The sequence below is a fragment of the Lithobates pipiens genome, unplaced genomic scaffold, assembly GCF_037356315.1.
Source record: "Lithobates pipiens isolate NorthernLeopardFrog02 unplaced genomic scaffold, aLitPip1_a1.2 Scaffold_16, whole genome shotgun sequence".
Lineage (NCBI taxonomy): Eukaryota > Metazoa > Chordata > Amphibia > Anura > Ranidae > Lithobates > Lithobates pipiens.
Genome location: NW_027507748.1, coordinates 404,226,516 through 404,250,634, shown reverse-complemented (window position 1 = coordinate 404,250,634; position 24,119 = coordinate 404,226,516). Strand labels below are relative to the sequence as shown.

The following is a 24,119-nucleotide window of genomic DNA, read 5'->3' as shown; positions in this document are numbered from 1 at the left end:
TAAATGGGAGTGTGCAAAATCTGGTGAAGCTGTGCATGGTAGCCGATCAGCTTCCAACTTCACCTTTTTCAACTAAGCTTTATCACAAAAAACAAAACAAAAACAACACACCCCTGGAAGCAGATTCGTTTCTACGTAGAGCTGCAGCAGTTTTTGCACTCTCCGGTTTTAGTAAAATAATTTATGTAATCCCACAAAATATGTTTGGACAGCCTTACAGCTTTCCTAACAGAATTCATTTCAGGTTCAGATTCTCCAGTGAATGGGTCACCAAGACAAGATTTACAGTGGGTATAGAAAAGAACCCCCTACTTTTAAAATCACATTTTGTTGCTTTGCAGCCCAAAATGAAGACAGTTTGTTTTATCCAGGTGTATTTACTCAGTGCAACTTATAACACCCCACTTAAAGATATAACACCAACATGACAGTATAAAATATAACCATTCAAAATTGGAATCAATGATTTGGAAAAGATTACCCCTATGTGTCAATATTTTGTTGAACTGCCTATTGCTATAAAATTACAGTCTTTAGTCTGTTGGGATATGGCTACTAAATTTGCACATCTAGACTTTGCGATATTTGCCCACTTCTTTGCATAACTGCTCAAGTTCAGCTATATTTGATGGTGACCATTTGTGGACTGCAGTTTAAGTAATTTCACAGATTTCCAATGGTGTTTAAGTCTGGGCTCTGACTAAGCCATGCAAGGACATTCACCCTTTTCTCCTTCAACCACTGTGTGGTTGTTTTTGCTGTGTTTTGGGTCATTGTCTTGTTGGAAGGGACACCTTCTTCCCATTGACAACCTTCTGGCAGAGGGCAGCAGACATTCAAGAATTTGACCGTATTTTGCCCTATCAATTTTTCCTTCCTTCCTGACAAGTGCTCCCTGCTGTCACACCGAGCCGCTTTACAGGCGCTATAGCACTAAAAATAGCATCCGTATAGCACCTGTAAAGAGCCTCTCCTCTCACTCGTGTGAATGCCCGAGGGCGTTCACACTGGAGCGGTGCGCTGGCAAGACTCCAAAAAAAAAAAAAAAAAAAAAAAAAAAAGTCCTGCAAACTGCATGTTTGAGGCACTGTAGGAGTGGTGTATACACCGCTTCTACAGCGCCCCTACCCATTGAAATCAATGGGCGGCGCTTTGTGGGCAAATTTAACCATTTTGGCCATTAGGGGTTAAAAGCACACTGCTGGCGGCCGGAAAAAACGGCAGTAAAGCATCGCCAAAAATAGCAGCGCTTTACCGTTGACGCCCCCAACGCACAAGTGTGAGAGTAGCTTTACTGGTGGCCAAAAATAAATAAAAAATTACATTTTAGGCTTATCTGACCAGAGCACCCTTTTCCATGTGGCCTCAATCTTCAAGATGCGCTTTGGCAAAGCTCAGTTTTGACTGCATGTGGCCTTTGAGGAGTGACTTTTCTTGCAACCCTGCCATACAAGTGACATTTGTGGAGAATTTGTAATATTGTTGTCACGTGCACACAAACACTGTCATAAATTCCTGCAACTGCTTCAGAGGCTGAAGGCCTCTAGGTAGCCTTTCTGAACAGTTTCCTCCTGGCTCTTTCATTCAGTTTGGAGCGACGTACTGATCCAGGGAGGGTCTGTGTTGTACCAAATACCTTCCACTTGGTAATCGATATTACTGTGCTTCCAGGCATTGATAAAGCCTTTGACAGTGCCTTGCCACCCATAGTTAGTGGTTTGCTTCAGCTGCACTACCAAGGCTTGAAATGCTTAAGGAAAGATCTTTTCATGTGGAGCTAATCAAAATGACCACAGCTAAAAATCAAATGGCTTTGTGAGCCATTGAGCCGGTGATTAGCTAAACCTGTTTGAGTTTAAGCCTAGGTTCATATTGGACAGGATTAGAAATCTAGATTTCTAACCCGGCAATGCAGTCCAACTTCAGCAGCGTTTTGACAGACCTCTGTGTGGGTTCCTGAACAGATGTCTATACAAAAATTGCCCCCTGAAGTCCCCAAAAGTAGTACAGGAACTACTTGGCAATTGGTACGGCGCCACACCAATTCAAACAGTGCAATTGCCAGCAATAGCCGCCCATCAAATTGCATGCCAAAACGTACCAATGTGAACCTAGGCTTAAAGTAATCTTTAATCAAAATTTTTTTAAATCAAAGACACAGTGATGGTTTTTTAATAATTTTTTTTCTTTTTTTCTGACATGTTGGTGTTATATCTCTCACTTGGATGTTATAAGTAAATACAGCTGGATTAAACAAAAAAAAATGGAGTCATCATTTCAGGCGGCAATGCAACAAAATGTGAATATTTTAGGAGGAGGGGGGGGGGGGGGGGGGTCGGGGGGATTATTTTCTCTATCCACTGTAGCCCTTTATTGCCCTATGTGAACAGCGGCCATAAAGCTCCGTTCCAAGCTACTGTAACATGGCATCAATATAAAGGACCAGAGCAGGGTTAAAATTTCTTCGAGAATTACATAGATGCATTTTGAGATGGAAGTTTTCCACAAAATGTTCATAAACAGAATTGAAGCTTTCTTCCTCATTTATGACAGAGCAGATATTGCAATCTACTAGACAACAAAGTATTGAATCCACAACGTGCACTGCATTTCAATCATAAAATAAAGGCCGTGGTATCAGAGCATTCTCTGCACAACGCTGCAGATATGTTTTTTACTCATGCATATGTTCTGTACAATCCATAAAACACAGGATACCATAAAACGTAGCAGATAACTTGCAATAAATAAAAAGACTGGTGACATGACCAACAGGTAATTTAACTGAGCTCTTTTGCCAGTTTCGGTTTTCTATTCATAAATTTAAAATGGGGCTTTGCAGCTGCTATGCTCACTTAAAAACAAAAAAACAAAAAACAAAAGAAAAACCAGTAGGATAACAGTAAAACCATATTGTTGCTTTATAAATGGCCTTCTAACAGTCGTTAAAATAGAGATATGTTTCCAACCTTCTGTAGGTTCTCTGAAGTCCATGGAACCACCACGTGGTGGTGGTGGTGCATCTCTGTAACGGCCAGCAGCTGCAGGTGGAGGCCCTCGTCTGTCACCAGGCCCTCCAGGCCCACCGCGACCTCCTCTACCTCTGCCTCCTAAAAAGTCATCATCCTTAAAGCCTAAACCAAAAATAAGAACACACAAAAGAAATCAATTCTAGCTTGTTGAAGCTTCAAAACTCAACGTGGACACCAGCTTGTAGAATACATACTATGCTACTGCTGTTGGAGAAAAATAAAACTTCAATAAGATTAGCTGTTCAAACATACAAGACTTTTCTATTCACATTTCCAGAATAAAGGCATGTTGTATTATTTTTTACAATCAGTAATGACAGCAAGTACTACAAAAAAAAAAAAAAAAAAAAAAAAAAAAAAAAGGAAAAACCCAAGCTGAAAACTAGCAAGCTTTCATCAAAGAATGGTTCAAATTGCATTAAACATAACCGCTAGGTAGTAGGGATGATATATTAAAAAAATAAAAAAAACACACACACACACCACACCAAACCCGGTAGATACCACCACCACCAGTTTAACGTAGTCCAGAAGGACAAAAAAAAAAAAGAATAAAAAATAAAATTGAATGCAGTTTCAGGGTTAAAAATAAATACATTTTAAAGTAGGGCTGAAACAACTCATCGACAATCGATTATGAAAATCATAACCGATTAGTTGGCCTGCATACAGAATACATTGTTTACATATTAGACAATACAGTGCAACATATACAGCTCAGTACCTCATCCGTACATGTCAGCAAGTGCCTGAAAACTTGTGAATGTGTGAGGAGCAATGCCTCATGGGACATGTAGTCCTCGGCAAGAGAAGGAACTGAGTGGTTCTAAAGGCAGAAGATTTTTTCAGCTTGTTATAGGGGCACTCCATACTATACTTTGCAGCTTGCTATAGGGGCACTCTGAAGGCAGGGGAAGCATAAAAGCACTGGTGGGGACCCCAGAAGCGGAGGACCAGGGCTATGGGTGTTTAATATAATCGTAGCATCGACGCACCGGGATTCTGGTGTCCTCAACTGAGAAGTTTATTTTATTCTGCTCCTTTGAAAGTTCTAATCACTGCGGTCAAAAACAACTGTCAATTTGACTGTAGAAAATCGAGCAAATGTTCTTACAACAAACAAAAACTTTCTAATCTATAAAATTTTCTCCTGTCTGCTATGCTTAGATATTTTGTTACCTGACCATATAGCTGGTTATTTATATACTGCATATAGAAATAAAGACTAAATGGTTGTTTTATTTAAACATTACATATAAACCAAATTATACAAATTTTTTTTGTGGTTTTTATCCAAATTATTCAATCAAACCAGAAAAAAAAAAAAAAAAAAAAAAAAAAAAAAAATCGCCCAACTAATAAGTTAGTTGCAGGCAGCCCTGTTTTAACCCTTTCATGACTAAGCCCATTTCTGACATTTGGCGTTTATAAGTTAAGATCACGGTATTTGTGCAGCGGTGTTTTAAATGTACTTTTTTTGGAAAAAGACACTATCATGAATTAAAAAATAAATAAAAAAAAAAAACAGTATAGTTATCTTAATTTTTTTGTATAATGTGAAAGATGCTACGCCGAGTAAACAGATACCAAACATGTCACGCTTTATAATTGCACGCATTCATGGAATGGCGACAAACTTTGGCATTTAAAAATCTCTATAGGCGAGGCTTTAAATATTATTTATTTTTTTATAGTTACCAAGTCAGTTACAGAGGAGGTCTACTGCTAAAATTATTGCTCTCGCTCTGGCGATCGCAGCGATACCTCACATGTGTGACTTGAACAACACTTACATGTGTGGGAGCGACTTCCATTTGCGGCGTAAGCTCGCGGTAACGGGGGCGGGTTGAACATTTTTTTTTCTTATTTATATTTTACTAAATTGTGTTTTTTAAAAAAAAGAAAAAATTGATCACTCCCGGTATAAGCCGAGTACGCACATCTGCATACGCTCGTCAGAAAGGGGTTAAAGTAGATCTAAAGCCAACTCACCCATTCTAAATAGAGAAGGATGAATCTATTCGTTGAACTAGATGGACTTGTGTCTTATTTTTAACAGACTAATAATGTAACTATGAATCTGCTGTCTTTTTCCCAGGGGTTATAACCCTCCCTTACTCTATCCAAGATGAGAAATATAAAAAAAATAAAAATAAAATGGTTTGCCTCTAGCTCTATTGTTGGGAGAGTGAGTCTAGATATTACAAGGCTATATTGTTTGAGTCAGTTAGAAACAAAGTTCTCACGGTTTTTGGGACTGTGGTGATGAGGCATAGAAGGGAGTGGCCCGATATACATACTGTCATCCATCTGCCCTTCTTTGACCTGTGCTCATATCAATGACCAAGAAGCTCCTTCAAGGGTCATGCTTCACATGGGTTAACCACTTCCATACTGGGCCTATTCTGCCACTCTTCTCCTACATGTAAAAATTATATTTTTTTGCTAGAAAATTATGCAAAAAACTTTTTTTTTTTTTTTTTTAGCAGACGTTAGGGAATAAAGGAGCAGTCGTTGCAACTTTTTACATCACACAGTATTTGCGCAGCAATTTTTCAAACACTTGTTTTTTTTTTTTTTTTTTTTTTTTTAGAAAAAAAATAACAAGTGTTTGAAAAATTGCTGCGCAAATACCGTGTGATGTAAAAAGTTGCAACGACTGCTCCTTTATTCCCTAATGTCTGCAAAAAAAATAAAATTACAGTTTAAAGAATTAAAAAGAAAAAAAAACAGTAAAGTTAGCCCAATATTTTTTGTAGAATGTGAAAGATGATGTTACACCGAGTAAATAGATACCCGTTGCGCTTTCAAATTGCACACACTTGTGGGATGGCACCAAAGTTTGGTACCTAAAAATCGCCATAGGCAACGCTTTACAAATTTTTACAGGTCACACGCTTAGAGACTTAGGTGGTCTTGGGTTAGAATTGTTGCTACAATCTGAAGTGTATCAAACAATACATTTGAAAAACAATACATATCACTCATTTCTATGGCTTATTTCAAGTTGCTCTCACGGTAATGCTCGCAGCAATACACATGTGTGATTTCAACGCTGTTTACATATGTGGGCATGACTTGATTATCTATTCGCTCTGGTGCGCGAGCACGCAGGGGGCGCTTAAAAAAAAAAAAAAAAAGTAATGTTTAATTTTTAACACTTTAAATATTTTTTTTTCTTGATAACTTTTATTACCATTACAAGGAATGTTTACATTCCTTGTAATGGGAATAGTGCCTGACAGATCCTCTTTATGGAGAGATCTGAGGTCTACAAGACCCCACATATCTTCTCTAGACTGGAAAGACCGAGATCAAAAAAATAAACTCTCTGCCTTTCCAGCTGAGTCCCTGGCAAGGTTTGTTTCCACCGGGCAGACAAGACTTTATAACGTCGCACCCAGGCCCCCAAAGGTCATGGTGACGACTGGGGACCATCTGGTCACCGGAAATCTCTATGCTCAAATTCCAGCGCCGGCGAATTCCTTTTCTAGCTCATCGATCATACAGGTGAGCCGGTAGAAGTACCAGAGGGCCCCTAGGATTGTTCTTACCATAGAGAATCACCAGCTGAAAAAGATATCTAAAGGATGCCTGCAGCTCCAAACATCCTTCAGATGTCCCCACTCAAAGTCCAGGACGTAATATGACATCCTTAGGAGTGAAGTGGTTAATTAAGTTTACAGACAACACAACTTGTAGCGAATCTGAAAATCAATATAATGACAGCATTTAGAGAAAAAAAAATAAGCAGCTGTAAAAATAAAAAAGCCTGTAAAGGCAATTGCATAATGTGCTAGTATGCATCGCATGCTTACCCTCCAGCGCTGCGCTGTCACTGCTGACATCTTTCCCTGGTGTTTCTTCCAGATTCATGTGCTCCGGCTGTGGAATTGGCAGGAGCCAAAATGACATCACTCCCGTGCATGCGTGCGGGAGCCCTTTGTTCCAGCACAAAGCTCTGAAGTTTCAGTAAGGTATGCCGGACCTTCAGGAGTGCATGCGCTGCTGATGTCAGCAACTGCATCCAGGGAAAATCTCTTTAAAAAGGGGTTGTAAAGCTTTGTTTTTGTTTCTAAATGGGTTCCTTTAACCACTTGCAGACCGGACCAATTTGCTGGTCAAAGACCAGACCCCTTTTTGCGATTCGGCACTGCGTCGCTTTAACTGACAATTGCGCGGTCATGCGACGTGGCTCCCAAACAAAATTGACGTCCTTTTTTCCCCACAAATAGAGCTTTCTTTTGGTAGTATTTGATCACCCCTGCGGTTTTTATTTTTTGCGCTATAACCAAAAATAGAGCGACAATTTTGAAAAAAAAAATGCACTATTTTTTACTTTTTGTTATAATAAATATCCCCCAAAAATATATATAAAAAACATTTTTTTCCCCTCAGTTTAGGCCGATACGTATTCTCCTACATATTTTGGTAAAAAAAAAATTGATTGGTTTGCGCAAAAGTTATAGCGTTTACAAAATAGGGATAGTTTTATAGCATTTTTTATTAATTTTTTATTTATTTTTTACTAGTAATGGTGGCGATCAGCGATTTTTATTGTGACTGCGACATTGTGGGGGACCCATCGGACATTTTTGACACATTTTTGGGACCACTGTCATTTATACAATAATCACCGCTATATAAATGCAGTGATTCCTGTGTAAATGACACTGGCAGCGAAAGGGTTAACCAGTGGGTGGCAGTGTAGGAGTTAAGTGTTCCTAGGGGTGTGTTACTAACTGTGGGGGGGTTGGGCTTTCATTTAGTGAACACTGATCTCTGCTCCAATCACATGGAGCAGAGATCAGCGTCACTAGTTGCTAGGCAGAATGGAGAAATGTTGTTTACACAGCATTTCCTCCATTCGGCCGCTCCGTGAGACGATCGCGGGGATGCCCGCGGCGATCGAGTCCGCGGGTCCACCGACCAGACTCACGGGGCTCCCGACCAGCGCGGGAGCGCGCCGCCAGCGGCGCGCTCCCGATGGCAGGGCGGCATTGAATATTGGACGTACCTGTACGCCTATATGCCTGCCCGTGCCATTCTGTCGACGTACATCGTCGTGCGCTGGTCGGGAAGTGGTTAAGCTAGTGCATTGTTGGTTCACTTAGCTTTTCCTTCGATTTTCCTTCCAAATGTTTTTTTTTTCCTTTGTCTGAATTTCTCATTTCTGGTTTCTCCTCAGTAAACTTCACACTATCATCCGAGCGGTGTTTAGTCAGCCAGAACAGCTTACTGAGGAGGAACAGGAAGTGAGAAATTGAGTCAAAGAAAACAAAGAAAAACCATTTAGAAGGGAAATCAAAGGAAAAAAGGTAAGTGAGCTAACAATGCACTAGCTTAAAAAGGAACCTATTTAGAAAATAAAAAACAAACCTTTACAAGCCCTTTAAGGGTGCACGTTCAGAAGATATTCATTTTACCTACAGGTAAGCCTTACTTTTAGGGGAAAAATAAAAAAATAAAAAAAATAAAATAAATAAATCGCAAAGCTTTTAGACATTATCTGTACACACACACACACACACACACACACACACACTAAAAACAAATAAAAAAACAAATGAGCAGAGAGCTGCTGATTGACAGTCAGCAGCTCTCTGCTTGAGGAGTTGCGAGAACCGAGCCATCAGCACCGTTCAATCTCTCCGTTCTCAGTGCAGGGGTGGCAGATGCTGCATCCTCCTAGGTTAGTATGATTCTGTAAATAAAAATAAAAAATAGAAACCCTAAATCATCCTTCTCTTTTAAGTTTGGCCAGCAGCTGACACTGCTCTCCAAATCACCACAGACTCTGGAAAATGTCGCATTTCATTTGGAAATCAAGGTTGCAGAGTCTGGAGGAAGAGGCACAGAATCCAAGTTGCATGAGGTCCCGTGTAAAATTTCCACAGATAGTGATGATTTGGGTAGCCATGTCATCTTCTGGTGTTGGTCCACTGTTTCATCAAAGTCAGCGCAGCTCTCTACCAGGAAATTCTAAAACACTTCCCGCTTTCTTCTGCTGACCAGCTTTATAGAGATCCGATTTCCTTTTCCAGCAGGACTTGCCACCAGCCCACACTGCCAAAAGTACCAATACCTGGTTTAATGCTCACAGAATCACTGTGCTTTATTAGCCAGCAAACTCGCCTGACCTAAACCCCATACAGCAGTGGTCATCAACCCTGTCCTCAGGGCTCACTAACAGGTCAGGTTTTATATATTACCTTGGGGAGACGCAGACTAGAATACTACAATCACTGAGCAGCAAATGACATCACCTGTCATGTATTTTAGTTATCTTGCAAACCTGGCCTGTTAGTGGGCCTTGAGGACAGGGTTGATGGCCACTACCATAGAGAATCTGTGGGGTATTGTCAAGAGGAAGAGGAGACAACAGATTCAACAATGCAGACGAGCTCAAAGCTGCTATCAAAGCAACCTGGGCTTCCATAACACTTTAGCAGTACCACAGGCTGATCGCGTCCATGGCACGCAGCATTGATGTAGTAATTCATGCAAAAGGATGCCTGACCAAGTATTGGTATATTGCATACTATACTGTAGAGGTCGACTGATATATCGGCCGATATTTGCCGTTTTTTAATTAATCGGCATCGGCCGATTGTGCTGATAAAAAGCCGATTTAGAACTACAGCTGGACTTTGAAATGACTTCTGTATAGAAGTCAGTGTAAGTTGCTGAGTCATAATAGAAACATCTTTTCTCCTCTCTGGGCAGCCTGCCAAGAAAAGAACAGAAAGATACAATGTTTACACTTGAATGAATGAAGTCATCTCAGTGTGTAGAAGTTCTCAGTTTAACCATTTAAAGACTAAGGCCCCTTTCACACTAACGTCCCGTTCAGGCCCGCCTGTCAGTTTTTCAGGCGGACCTGAACGGGTGCTCCATAGAGCTCTATGGAGCGTCGGATGTCAGCGGTGACATGTCCGCTGACATCCGACCCGCTCCGATCCGAAAAAGTGTGACGGAGGAAAAAGCTATTTTTCCATCCGTCTGCGGATCGGATGACGACGGGCACTGCGGTCCGTCGTCATCCGATCTCCCATAGGGGAGAGCGGCGCTGTGACAGGTCCGTCCCTGCACAGTGTGCGGAGACAGACCTGTCATCTCCCTGCTCAGCGGGGATCGGCGGAGTGATCCCCGCTGAGCAAACGGACATCCACGGGGCGGATCAGAACTGATCCGCCCCGTGTGAAAGGACCCTTAATCTTTTCTGACACTTGTTGCTTACAAGTAAAAATCCTGTATTTTCTGCCAGAAAATCACTTAGACCCCCCCCCCCCCCCAAAAAAAATTATATATATTTTTTTTAGCAGAGATCCTAGGGAATAAAATAGCGGTTGTTGCAATATTTTATGTCACACGGCATTTGCACAGAGGTCTTTCAAATGCATTTTTTTGGGAAAAAAATACACTATTTAAAAAATTTCATAAAAACAGTAAAGTTAGCCCATTTTTTTTTTTCGTCCAAAAGTTTTGACTACCTGTTTTTATTTAATATATAGTTTTTTTTTTTTTTTATCTAAATCATACATACAAGTAAACCGATTGGAGGTTTGTTTTGTTTAATAAATGTTTAAATGTAAGAAATTTTCTGTATCACTTATGAAGGCTGCTTTCACACTGGAGCGGGCAGGCGTTGATGGTAAAACGCAAGTTTTAGCGGCTCTTTACCATCATTTTAGCGGTGCCATTTGGCTGCTAGTGGGGCACATATAACCCAGCTAGCAGCCAAGGAAGAGGTTAAATGCGCCCATGAAGCACTGCTGCCAAATCGCATTGCATGCGCTTCGGCAGTGGTGCCCATTCATATCAATGGGCAGGAGTGGTGGAGGAGCGGTATACACCACTCCAAACGTGCTGCTTGCAGGACTTTTTTTAAGATCCTGCCAGCGCATCGCCTCAGTGTGAAAGCACTCTGTCTTTCACACAGACTGCAGGGGAGCCGTTTTGCAGGCACTTTACAGGCGCTATTTTTAGCCCAAAAGCGCCTGAAAAACGCCCCAGTGGGAAAGGTGTGTTAGATCAAGGGGGATTTAAAAAAAAAATAATAAAAAAAGGAAAAAAAATAATAAAATAAAAAAAATCGGCCTAACATATCGGCCCAAAAAAATAAATAAATAAATAAATTTAAAAAAAAAAACAAAAAATAAAATTAAAAAAAAAAAAAAAATCGGCATCATATATCAGCTATCGGCCGCCATGATTTCTAAATATCGGCATCGGCCAGAGAAAAACCCATATCTGTCGACCTCTACTATACTGTACATAAATTTTCAGTAAGCCAACATTGTATTAACTTTTTTTATTATTGGTCTTGTGCAGTATTTAATTTTGAGATACTGAATTTGGGGTTTTCACTAGTTTAATCATGAAAACTAAAAGAAAAAAATGCTTGAAAATCTCACACTGTTTAACGAATCTATAGAATATAGTTTCACTTTTTTATGGCATTACTGAAATAAATTAATGTTTTGATGATGCTCTAATTTTAAGAGATGCACCTTTACTTGTACATTTACAGTGTAACTGCTACAGAAGTGGCATGCTGCTCTGCAAAACAAAAAACATTCAATATAAAGGCCACTATTAACTGTAAATTACAGAAAAAAGCAGAGTACAACACCACCCAAAACTTTCTGCTCAGTTACATGTGAATAGGGAGCAAGGATCCAATCACGTTATCTGCCCTGCTGATTGTGTCAAACTGCTGCTTATGTTAAGTGCTTGCTTGTTCTTCACCCTTACACATTCTCCATATTAAAACAAAGCATTTACTTCAGAGAGTCAGGGAAGATGCAACTGAAAGACAGGTCTATGGTGGGGTTATGGTGGGTTCCACACTTGGATCACAGAACAAAAAAAAACACCCCAGCAAAAAAACCTTGTCCACCACTATAAACCAAAAAATAGTAGGCAGAGTTCTACTTTTGTTCCAACACCAGAAAGGCTACCATTTACACCCCAAGATGAAGACTTAAAAAGCTCAGAAAACAGGAGTGTAAAAATAGTTTGAAAGTAAAAGATAAAGGGTCATGAAGCACAAAAAAACAAAAAACAAAGACACAGTAAAACGCCAGGAGATACAGGAAAACAAAAAAAGTGTGATGTCAGAAATGAAAGTCCGTGCCCAAACAGAATTTTCCACCATAATGATACCCATGAAGGTTGTCAGCAAGTACAAATGTATCCTTTACCAGAGTCGAAGTCATCTCTTGGAGCTCCTCTAGAGCCGAAACTATCGTTTCCTGAAAAAACAAGGCAATATTGAAATGAAATCTAACGCTGAAAAAGCGAATTTATTCAGTTATTTCATTTTTTTTTTAAAAGCGGAATTGGAGGCCAAATCCCAACTTCATCGGTTAGCCAATAAGTGTGAAAGAACAGTTAGCATAAAAAAAAAAAAAAAAAAAAAACAACAACACACACCACACGGTTTCAACTGCTAAAATTAAAAAAGATTATGAAATGTCTTATTTTGTATCATTCTATATGAAAAGGCCACAGATTTTAGAAGGGTAGACATTCTGTTATGATTTGCAATGAAAGCATCACGTGGGAAACATTACATGAAAGGTCAGGGAAAGGAAAAATTGCACCTGCTAAAACATGCTCACATTAGGACTGGTGTCTCTCCTTACTTTGGTTATACAACCTTTTGAAAGCAATTATTTTGCTATACAAACACCTGTGAAATAAACCAATTCTTGGAGGAAAGCTTGCTATATGTCATGTAGATTTACTTCCCTACTTGTGCGACAGTGTGGAAGGACAGGAACCGGAGAATATTTGCAAGGAAACCAATTTATTCATTTGATTTTCTTGGATTCAAACCCCCTCATATGCCCTCTATCCCTGATGCAGTAACTCTGAGCTCAGCATTTGAGAGCTCAATTCTGTGATGGTAAAGGAAAGCAGTAATGACTAGGCATCGCCTGGCAACATCCTGGGAGTATTCCAGTCAGGCTTCAGGGAGGTACCTACATGGCCTACATCTATAGCAAGGGCATGATTCGACTTTAGTCAGAGCTGCAGTTTGTTTATATCTACAGATGCAATTATTCAAAACATTCTATTATACATGTTGACTTACGAGGCTAGGGGGTATCCTGCAAAGTTTGTCAAAATCTGGGGTCCCTGGTTAAACTTGCAAAATATCAGTGACACGTTACTTCATTTAATAACCAACAATCCCTTATATTAATAAACAATGTAGTTGTGATAAATACAGGGTGTTTCAGGTGTCTGTCTTGGCTTTGCCTGTATGTGAAGCAAAACAATGGATATATTTTGTTCTATTCTGGTTGTACAATGTTTTTCCTTTAGCATCCAATTTTGATAACCGTTGCATGCTGCTACTGAAATTTCTCTACTCTCTTCAAACACATACTGCTCTCGTATATATTCTGATTGTCAAGATTTATTGCTATATTGGATGGATAGAGCCATCACACATTTTTATTATGTATGCATCTTATATATCTTTCAACAAACAGGTTTATATCTACAGATGCCCCATGTCTGCATAGGCTTTTTTGTAAAGATAAGCTATCCCTTTAAAGACATAGTGAAGGGAAAAGGACAGCACAATGTGAAATATAGATTTTACTGCAAAACAGAAACCTCCAATGCACAATTCAAGAGCATGCAGGTCATATTTATCAAGACATGCCTTGATAAAGAGGACCAGAGTACCCTTGAAACATGCGTAGATTGACGTTTTTTAGTAAAAAATAAATTTACAAGGAGAGCCGACCTTTCCTTTTGATGACCTATAGCGGTAGTACATATTAAATCTGTCACTGCTTGATTTTATGAGACCATGCATGGTCACTAATTCACTGTATTATGCAATAGCCAAATACATGCGATATAAAAGCTATATCTCAGTTTATAATGCCAATATTCTGGAAATATTTGCACACAAACTTAAGGGTTTTTCTTTTTTCAAAAATGGCTTTAAAAAACAAACACACTTTACTGGAAAACACTACAGTTTAACTTCAAAATTACTTGTGCATGAATTAGAAGCTCATCTATAGTTGAAATAGCCCTGCCTGTGTAACAGAGCTATGCTTTGAATACTAAAGATAAAGATAGATATACACACACACATACATACATACATATGCAAGAATGGAAAGAATTAAGATTACAATTCAAAGACAACAAAACAAATCACCTCTGTCATCTGCCCCTCCTTTCCTGAAACCAAAGCCACCTTTTTCTTGTTTTCTGCCCTCTGCTATATCCACTCTTAAGGAACGGTCACCTAAAAGCTATAAGAAGGAGAATAATGTAAGAAAAAAAAAAAAAATAAAAAAAAAAAAAAAAAAGAAGAGGAGGAGGAGAAGGAGAAGAAGGAGAAGAAGGAGAAGAAGGAGAAGAAGGAGAAGAAAACACACACACCCACACATTACAAGATAACACAGGGAACTTACTGCACCATCATATGTCAAGGCTTCTTTAAGGGATTCCAGATCATCGAATTCTACATAACAAAATCCTAAAAAAAAAAAAAAAAAAAAAAAAAAGGGGGGAGGTCATTAGAACAATACTCTACAAAAAGGTTCACATCTTTGCATTACTTCATTATACATTTTTTTACCTACAACAGCCAAGACAGCAGCAAAGAAAAGCAAACGCCTAAAATATGCAGGTAAGGAGGTAGTACAATCACAATAGCCACATCTGCATAAGAGTCCCAACAACTGTGCTCAGGAAAAAAATAAAAATAAAAACATACCTGACAAACTAGTCAGGGAACTTGATTGCAATTTAGTTATATGAACATGATCAATGGTGCCAACACATGATCAGTGGCACCACCTTCAGCCAGAAATACTAAAATACTTCTTTAGCTCATCCATGCCTGCCTGAATCAAAAAAATAAATAAATAAAAATAAAATAAAAAAAATACTCTCCCTCACAAGAAACACTCTAGGATAGCTATCCCCATGCAACTACCCTCATTCCATTTCACCTCATAGGGTAAAGACAAGTTGGCCTAGGTTTGGGTTAAAATGGGATCTAACCTCTGGGCAGTTGCAGCTAAATTCTTGTTCTATCTAAAGTTTTGGTAAAGGACACATGAAGTCTTAACCACTTAAAGACCACCCCATAGCAGATATACTGCTACAGGGTAGCCCTCCTGTGCAGAATCTACATATAGTAAATCGCACATAAGCAAGTACACCCCTCACATTTTTGTAAATGTTTTATGACATCTTTTCATGTGACAACACTGAAGAAATAACATTTTTGCTACAATGTAAAAGTAGTGAGTGTACAGCTTGTATAACAGTGTAAATTGGCTGTCCCCTCAAAAGAACACAGCCATTAATGTCTAAACCTCTGGCAACAAAAGCGAGTACACCCCTAAGTGAAAATTTCTAAATCGGGCCCAAAAAGCCCTCCCTGGCGTCATGACTCGTTAGTGTAACAACGGTCTCAGGTGCGAATAGGGAGCAGGTGGGTTAAATTTGTTGTTATCCCTCTCACATACTGGTCACTGGAAGTTCAACATGGCACCTCATGGCAAATAACTGAGGATCTGAAAAAAAAGAATGGTTGCTCTACATTAAGATGGCCTAGGCCAGTGATGGTGAACCCATGGCACGCACACCACCGTTGGCACAGAGCCCCCTCTGTGGGCACGCGAGATATACTCGTTAGAAAAATGCACACAGTCCAGCCATCGCCAGTGCACCCCTGCCCCACCCCCTCATAGAACTACATCTCCCCACACGGCTCTGGGGCCAGGGGTGAGGTGTCCAGGGATGGGCATGGAGGCTACATATGACGCCCAGCCAGGATAACTGATCCAGCATATAGCAAAATGACGGTGACAAAGTGGTTTTAATACCCTGACGTCATATGATGTGATCAGGATATTAAGCCGCTGCGCACCCCCGGCGGCGCGCATCGCGGCGATCGTTGTTGCGGTGCGAGTCTGACACACCGCAACTACAATCTCGGTAAAGAGTCCCTGACGGAGACTCTTTACCACATGATTAGCCGTGTCCAATCACAGCTGATCACAGTGTAAATAGGAAGAGCCGGTGATCGGTCTGTCAGACGCGAGTAGAGGAGAGCCGATCGGCTGCTCTTTCACCCGGGGGGGGGGGGGGGGATCTGTGCCGATCGATTATCAGCACAGCCCCCCCAGGATGCCCACACTGGACCACTAGGGACGCCACCAGACCACCAGGGATGCCCAGCACCAGGTATGCCCCCCCTAGACCACCAGGGATGCCAGTCAGTGGCCACAATGGGCATCACTGATTGCCTTCCATTATTGTTTGGCACTGATTGGCATCCATCCCTACAATACTTTACACTACAATGCTGCCCATCAGTGCCACTTCATTGGTACCCATCAGTACCGCCCCATCAGTGAAGGAGGGAAAAAAAAATAAAAAAAATAAAAAAAATAACTTTTTACTAAGTTTTGTAACTGAAAACAAAAATATGTTTTTTTTTCTTCAAAATTTTCAGTCTTTATTTGTTTAGCAGAAAATAAAAATCCCAGAGGCAATCAAATACCACCAAAAGAAAGCTATATTTGTGGGAACAAAATGATAAAAATTTAGTTTGGGTACAATGTAGCATGAACGCGCAATTGTCATTCAAAGTGTGACAGTGCTGAAAGCTCAAAATTCATCTGAGCAGGAAGGTGTATAAGTGAACAGTATTGAAGTGGTTAATTGCAGTGTTGGCATTTTGAAATAAAGTTGGATTTGTGTTGCAGTTTGGGCACTCTGGCTCAAGAAGCTTTGCCATCACTGGCCTAGGCTATAAGAAGATTGCCAAGACCCTGAAACTGAGCTTCAGCACAGTGGCCAAGATCATACAGTGGTTTAACAGGACAGGTTCCATTCAGAACAGGCCTCACCATGGTCAACCAAAGAAGTTGAGTGCACGCGCTTGGCGTCATATCCAGAGGTTGTCTTTGGGAAATAGACATATGAGTGGGGCCAGCATTTCTGTAGAGGTTGAAGGGCTGGGGGGTAAGCCAGTCAGTGCTCAGACCATGCGCTGCGCGCGCACGCACACAGAGTTGGTCCGAATGGTTGTCGTCCCAGAAGGAAGCCTCTTTAAAAATTATGCACAAGAAAGCCCAGATAGTTTGCTGAAGACAAGCAAACTAAGGAGATCGATTACTGGAACCATGCCTTGTGGTCTGATGAGACCAAGAGAAACGTATTTGGTTCAGATTGGGTCAAGCGTGTGTGGCGGCAACTAGGAGAGGAGTAGAAAGACAAGTGTGTCTTATGTACAGTCAAGCATGGTGGTGGAAGTGTCATGGTCTGGGGCTGCATAAGTGTTGCCAGCACTGGGGAGCTACAGTTCATTGATCCCCTCCCTTCAGAGACTGGGTCGCAGGGCAGTTTTTCAACATAATTACCCCAAACACCTCCAAGACTACCACTGCCTTGCTAAAGAAGCTGAGGGTAAAAGTGATGGACTGGCCAAGCTCGTTTCCAGACCTAAACCCCATTGAGCATCTGTGGGGCATCCTCAAATGTAAGGTGGAGGAGCACAAAGTCTCTAACATCCACCAGCTCCGTGATGTCGTCATGGAGGAGTGGAAGAGGACTCCAGTGGCAACCTGTGAAGCTCTGGTGAACTCCATGCCCAAAAGGGTTAAGGCAGTGTTGGAAAACAAAATATTGCCACTTTGGGCCCAATTTGGACATTACTTAGGGGTGTACTCCCTATTGTTGCCAGCAGTTTAGACATGAATGGCTGCGTGTGGTTATTTTGAGGGGACAGCAAATTTACACGGTTATACAAGCTGTACACTCATTACTTTACATTGTAGCAAAGTTACATTTCTTCAGTGTTGGCACATGAAAATAGGATTTACTTACCTGTAAAATCCTTTTCTTGGCGTACATCATTGGACACAGAGCCACAGTAATAACTATGCTTATATGGCACCTTCAGGTGATGGACACTGGCACACCCTAAACAGGAAGTTCAATTTCCCATATAACCCCTCTCCTCACCGGGAGTACCTCAGTTTTGTGGTAAAGCAATACACGTAACCAGAAAGGGGAGGGACATCTGTGTCCTCTGACCTACTACAAGAAAAGGATTTTACAGGTAAGATGTTATAAAAATCATTTTCTTTAGTGTATATCACAGGACACAGAGCCACGGTAATAACTGTATGGGATGTCCCAGAGTAATGCCACCTGAGTGGAGGGGACACAAAACAAAATTAGGGTGCAATCAGACCTGAGAACCTATACTGCCGCCTGCTGTACACTGCGCCCAAAGACGATATCCTCATGCATTCTCATGTCCACCTGATAGAATCTGGTGAATGTATGGACTGAAGACCAGGTTGTGGCCTTGCAGATTTGAGCCATGGAGGCTTGGTGATGCACTGCCCACGAAGCACTAACAGCTCTGGTGGAGTGCGCTTTGATTTGAAAAAGGTAAAACCTTCCTCTTTAATCCATAAGCTTGAATAATTACTTGCCAAATCCATTTGGCAATAGTGGATTTCGATGCTGCCTGTCCTTTCCTAGGACCTTCAGGCAATACAAACAAAACATCTGTTTACCAAATCTGACCAGTCGCTATCAAATAGATTGACTGCTCTCACTACATCCAAAGAATGTAGTGACTTTTCTTCCTTAGAACAGGGTTCTGGAAAAAATGAAGATAAAACAATACCCTGGTTTAGGTGAAAACCTGAAACCACCTTTGGCAAAATGCTAGGAAGAGGACACAATACTACTCTTTGTGAATGATTAAATATGGTTCTTTACAAGAAAGCCGCCAACTCTGATACCCTTCTTCCAGAAGTAATAGCTACCAGAAAAACTAGCTTCCTTGTCAAAAAGGACCAAAAGAATATATATGTCTTATTAGCTCAAAAGGCTGGTTCTGTAATGCCGACAGAACTAAATTCAAGTCCCAAGGGTTCAGGGGTGCTCCAACTGGTGGATTAAGCCGCGTTAGCCCCTGTATAAAGCGTCGGGCCAAAGAACGCAAAGCAAGCGGACATTGAAACAATACTGACAAGGCAGAGACCTGGCCCTTGATAGTACTCAAGGCCAGTTTCATCTCTAACCCAGTTTGCAGAAAGGCAAGAATTCTACCCATGACATACTTCCTAGGATGCCAACCCCTGGATTCACACCAGGAAGCATATGCCTTCCAGACTCTATAATAAATTACTCTGGAAGCTGGCTTCCTTGCATTAATTAAGGTCAATATCACTGAGCCAGAAAGCGGGTTTCAAATAGCCAAACCGTTAAATTCAGCGGTTGTAAAGTAGGATGGAACACTGGTCCCTGTGACAGCAGGTCTGGACGTGGTGGTAGGGGCCATGGGGCCCCCTACCAACATCTTTACCATTTCTGCATACCAAGATCTTCTGGGCCACAAGAACTACTGACCTCCTTTCCCGCTTGATCCTGCGAAGAAGTCGAGGTAGCAGCAGAATAGGAGGGAATGCATAAATCACTGAGAACTGATCCCACGGAGTCACTAATGCATCTGTTCTGCATGCGAGTGGATCCCCTGTTCTTGACACAAAAGTTGTCGACTTTGTTGTTGAATCTGGACGCAAACAGATCTACACTCGGGATCTCCCATCGTTGGCATATAGCCAGGAAGATGTTGGGGTTAAGGGACCATTCCCTTGGGAACAACTGCTGGCGAATTAGATAGTCCACCTGCCAGTTCTCTACCCCTGGAATTAAGATTGCCAAATTGCACAGCACATGTTCTGCCCAGGTTAGGATAGGTTTACCTTTGCCTGGGCTGCCTGACTTCTGGTGCCCCCTTGGTGATTGATACAAGCCACTGCTGTGGCATTGTCGGATTCAATCCAGACAGGAGAATTCTGCAACCTGAAGGTCCAGGCCTTTAGGGCTAGACACGCTGCCCAAATCTCTAGAATGTTGATTGGCAAGGTCTTTTCGATTCTGGACCATTTCCTTGGACAGACGCTTCTTCCAGGACTGCTCCCCAACCAGAACAGCTGGCATCTGTTAGAACCTTCCAGGTAACCAGTAAAGGAGGATTTGCCCATATGCAGATTCTCAGATATCCTCCACCAACTGAGGCTCTGGCGCACTTTTGGCGACAAACACATTGGAAAATCTAGTGCCTGGACATTCCAGGCTGATAGGATACTGTTTTGCAGCAGTCTCAAATGAAACTGAGCATAGGGGAACTGCTTCGAATTAAGCAACCATCTTCCCCAATAGCCTCAAAGGCGAATGGAAGGACCTTTCTTTGCCCTGACCCCTTGGACCAGCTCCTTTATGGTGCTGATCTTTGTCTGGGGTAAAAACACCTTTTGGGCTGCATCTATGACCAGACCCAAGTACTCTAATCTTCTTACTGGCTTTAAAAGAAAGTTTCTCTAGGTTGATGATCCAACCTAGGCATTCCAGGTAGTCGATTGTGGTGACTACTTTGATTCAAGCGGACAACCTGTCTATTAGGAGCAGGTCGCCCAGGTATGCTATAATTGTTGCACCTTGAGTCCTTAATTTGTTGAGTAGTGAAGCTTAGACACATTCGATTATTTTAAATGTCCCCTTTCTAAACTCAAAAATAAACCAGACTCTTGCTTAACAAAAGAGATTAGACAATGATCATTTAAATCCTGAATAATAATAATAATAATAATAATAATGCCAGAAAGCTTGTTCAAACTGAATTACAGTGTTGAGGGCTCGCTTACACTGGTATTGCTCTGAAGAGTGATCTGCATTCGGCAGCACCCACCAAAAGTGATAGCAAAGCATCACAGCTGACAAATGTCCAGCCGCTGCAGCTAAGGGTAGTGGTAAAAAAAAAAAAACCTCAATCACAGGGTTTTGCCACCCCCAACAGCTAGCGTGAACGAGTCCTAAAAAGAGTTAAAATATCAATTTCAGTATTTTTGGCTTAAAGCAGGAACTAAAATTCCACTGTAAAAAAAATAAAAATAACTAAGCAGACAAGCTTTTTTGCAGAAGACATGCACTGTCTCTTCTGCAATAAAATGCCCCCATCCGCCTCCTGCTCATCGTGTCCTCCGTCACTGTAAACTGAGTGCCAAGCCGGTCTCTTAGTGCCGGGATGATGACCTCCTGTGTGTGCACAGGAGCGACATCATCCCCCACCGGTCAATGAAGAGGCCCCAAAAACCAAAACGATGCGGCCAGCATAGGACCATTGGACAGGTAAATATGGATACTTTAGTTCCACTGCAAGAGGACACAAATGCATGTCATTCAATATCAAGTAATGCCAAAACACAAGTTTCCAAAACATAATCTTAATAATTGAAGAGGAATTAAAGAAGCAAAATGGTTACCTTTGAACTTATCTGTCTCCTTATCTCTGACTAGCCGCACACTCCTCACACTCAATTCTTTAAAGATGGCATCTATGTCTCCTTGTACAGTATTGAATGGAAGATTACCCACGTACGCTGTGAAAGGTGGGTCTGTAGGAAGATCTTTCTGTTTGCGAGGACCAGGGCCAGAATCTCCACGTCGGGGCCTGACAAAAACAAGGCACATTTAAAGTGATACTCTACCCAAAGCTATACATATGGGAAAATAAATAAATAAATTAATTAAAATAAAATAAATATAGATCCACACTACTTAGCAAGTGTATTAATTGTGAAAAGTGAAGAATGAGGTAGCAGGCTTCGCTAAAAGTGTGTTTCGTGTGTCACTCGTAAATATCAAAGGTTTTATGACTAAATGAAAGGAATATTAAAAAATAATAAGGGGAGGAGATTTACCCGAAGCCTTCTCTAAAGACTTTTGCAAAACATGCAATTATTATAAAGGCTTGAGTTCCGGGTTGGAATCAATAGTTTCAAGAAACTATTAGATAAGCACCTGAACGACCGCATCATACAGGGATATACAATGTAATACTGACATATAATCACACACATAGGTTGGACTTGATAGACTTGTGTCTTTTTTCAACCTTACCTACTAAGTAAAATAAAAAAAATAAAAAACTAACCACTTGCCGACCGACTCACGCCCATACACGTTGGCAAAAGGGCATGTACAGCCGGATTAACGTACCTGTACGTTGCCGCTTAAGAAGCGGTTTGCGGGTACGGAGAGGAAGAATGCTATCGTTTGCATTAGCATTTACCTGTTCTGCCTAGTGACACTGATCACAGCTCCCTGTGATCGGGAGTAGTGATCAGTGTCGTGTCACAAATAGCGCACCCCCCCCACAGTTAGAATCACTCCCTAGGACACACTGAAGACCTACAGCGCCACCTAGTGGTTAACCCTTTCACTGCCAGTCACATTTACACAGTAATCAATGCATTTTTAATTGCACTGATCGCTGTACAGATGTGAATGGTCCCAAAAAAAAAATCACACCAAAAGTGTCATTAATAAAAATGCCATAAAACTATCCCCTATATGGTAGACGCTATAAATTTTGCACAAACCAACCACTTATTGCAGGTTTTTTTACTTAAAATATGTAGAATAAGTATAGGCCTAAACTGTGGTCTATTTTGTTTGGGAGCCACGTCGCACAATTGTCAGTTAGTGCTCTGGTCTTTGGGCAGCCAAAATTGTCCAAGGCTTAAGTGGTTAAAGTGACACTATCACTAGAGAGGGAGAAAAAAAAAAAAAAGCAGCCTTTAAAAGAACCTACTTACCATTGCTCTTAGCATTTGTTGCTCCCTTGCAGAGCCAATGATGCCACAATTCTCTTCAGCATCATACTTCTGGGTATCAGATACCTGCTTCCCCAATGCAGCATGTTGTGGTGTCACCTACTGACCACAAAGTTTCGAGTGCACCCCTGGAGTTTATAGCATTAAAAATTATGTTTCTCCCCCCCCCCCCTCCAACTAGAGTGCAGGTTTGAGAAATTATACAACCCCTATAGTAATATATCTACGCTATGCTAACAGAAAAACATAGCAAGAACTAATCATACAGCTGCTGTGGTAGGGACATCACTGATGGATGGATATCGTTTGCTCTCATCATGCAAATGTAAATTTTTCAGAGCCCAACCCTTTTCTGTCCGCACCAGAATCAGATCGCATAGGTGTTCACACCCTTGCGATCCGATTCTGCAAATTGTGCTATGTTTCACGAACCGATTGCAGAGTCTATATTAACGACACCCGCAATCTGCTCACATGGATGGGTTGCAATTTAGATGCAGTGCTGAATCCGCAGCAAATTTGCACCACATCTAGTGTGAACCTAGGGAGAATATAACGCTACCCAACATTCAATTCCAAGTGAAAAATAGTCTTAAAACGGTGCTCCACTTTCTCAATCAACATTGTCCATTTTTAATCCATATGCTCCCATCATTAGTAAATGGATATAAAAGGATATCATATCACTGGTTTAAGGCCCCTTTCACACGAGTGCTGCCAATCAGGTCCGCCTGTCAGTTTTTCCAGGCAGACCTGATCGGATACTCCATTCACCTATATGTCACAGCAGATGTCTGCTGTGACATATCCGCCGACATCCATCGATATCCGATCCGATTCTGTCCATGAAACTCAGACGGATGAAAACCATAATTTTACATCCATCTGGATAATCAGATGAAAACGGTTAGGCGGACCGTTTTCATCTGATCTCCCATAGAGGACAGGGGGCGCCGACAGCTCCATCTCCGCTGATCCCCACTGAGCAAGCTGAAACCCTTAAAGTTTTTATTTTTCTTCCTGGTTTCCAGGCCTACATTTGTTTGTAGGCCAGCTTGTTATTTTGACAGAGATGACACAAACCATTTACCATTAACAGGAGTGCTTACAATAATCAGTTTTTATGTAAAATAAATTTTTTTTATTTTTTTTTGGGATTAAAAAAGTTTGCTATAACCCAGCTTATACAGTATGAGCTGGAGTTTGGATTCAATTTGTGTATCTAGATCTTCTAGGGCATCCAACACTGCTCTCCCCCCTAAACGAAAAAATGCTGTTGTCCAAAGGTTCCCCCCGTGCTCCTTCATACATAGGGGGGGGGATGGTGACACCAACACAGAAGGTATGTTACAGGCCAGACCATCAGGGGGGAAAAAAAATAAAAAAACACAAC

General features: G+C 41.2%; 1 protein-coding gene across 2 annotated transcripts in view; it reads right to left on the bottom strand.

Moving 5' to 3' along the window:
- Positions 1-24,119, bottom strand: part of EIF4H (eukaryotic translation initiation factor 4H) — a 43,580-nt gene that overhangs the window by 5,338 nt on the left and 14,123 nt on the right. Inside the window, exons 2-6 of one of the 2 annotated variants that reach the window (XM_077482361.1) lie at positions 21,374-21,561; positions 14,483-14,547; positions 14,224-14,320; positions 12,239-12,289; positions 2,970-3,134 (exon numbers count right to left, since the gene is read on the bottom strand). In XM_077482361.1, the coding sequence (XP_077338487.1) occupies positions 2,970-3,134; positions 12,239-12,289; positions 14,224-14,320; positions 14,483-14,547; positions 21,374-21,561 (566 nt within the window). The remainder of the gene's footprint in view (positions 1-2,969; positions 3,135-12,238; positions 12,290-14,223; positions 14,321-14,482; positions 14,548-21,373; positions 21,562-24,119) is intronic. The other variant, XM_077482362.1, reaches the window with a different exon arrangement.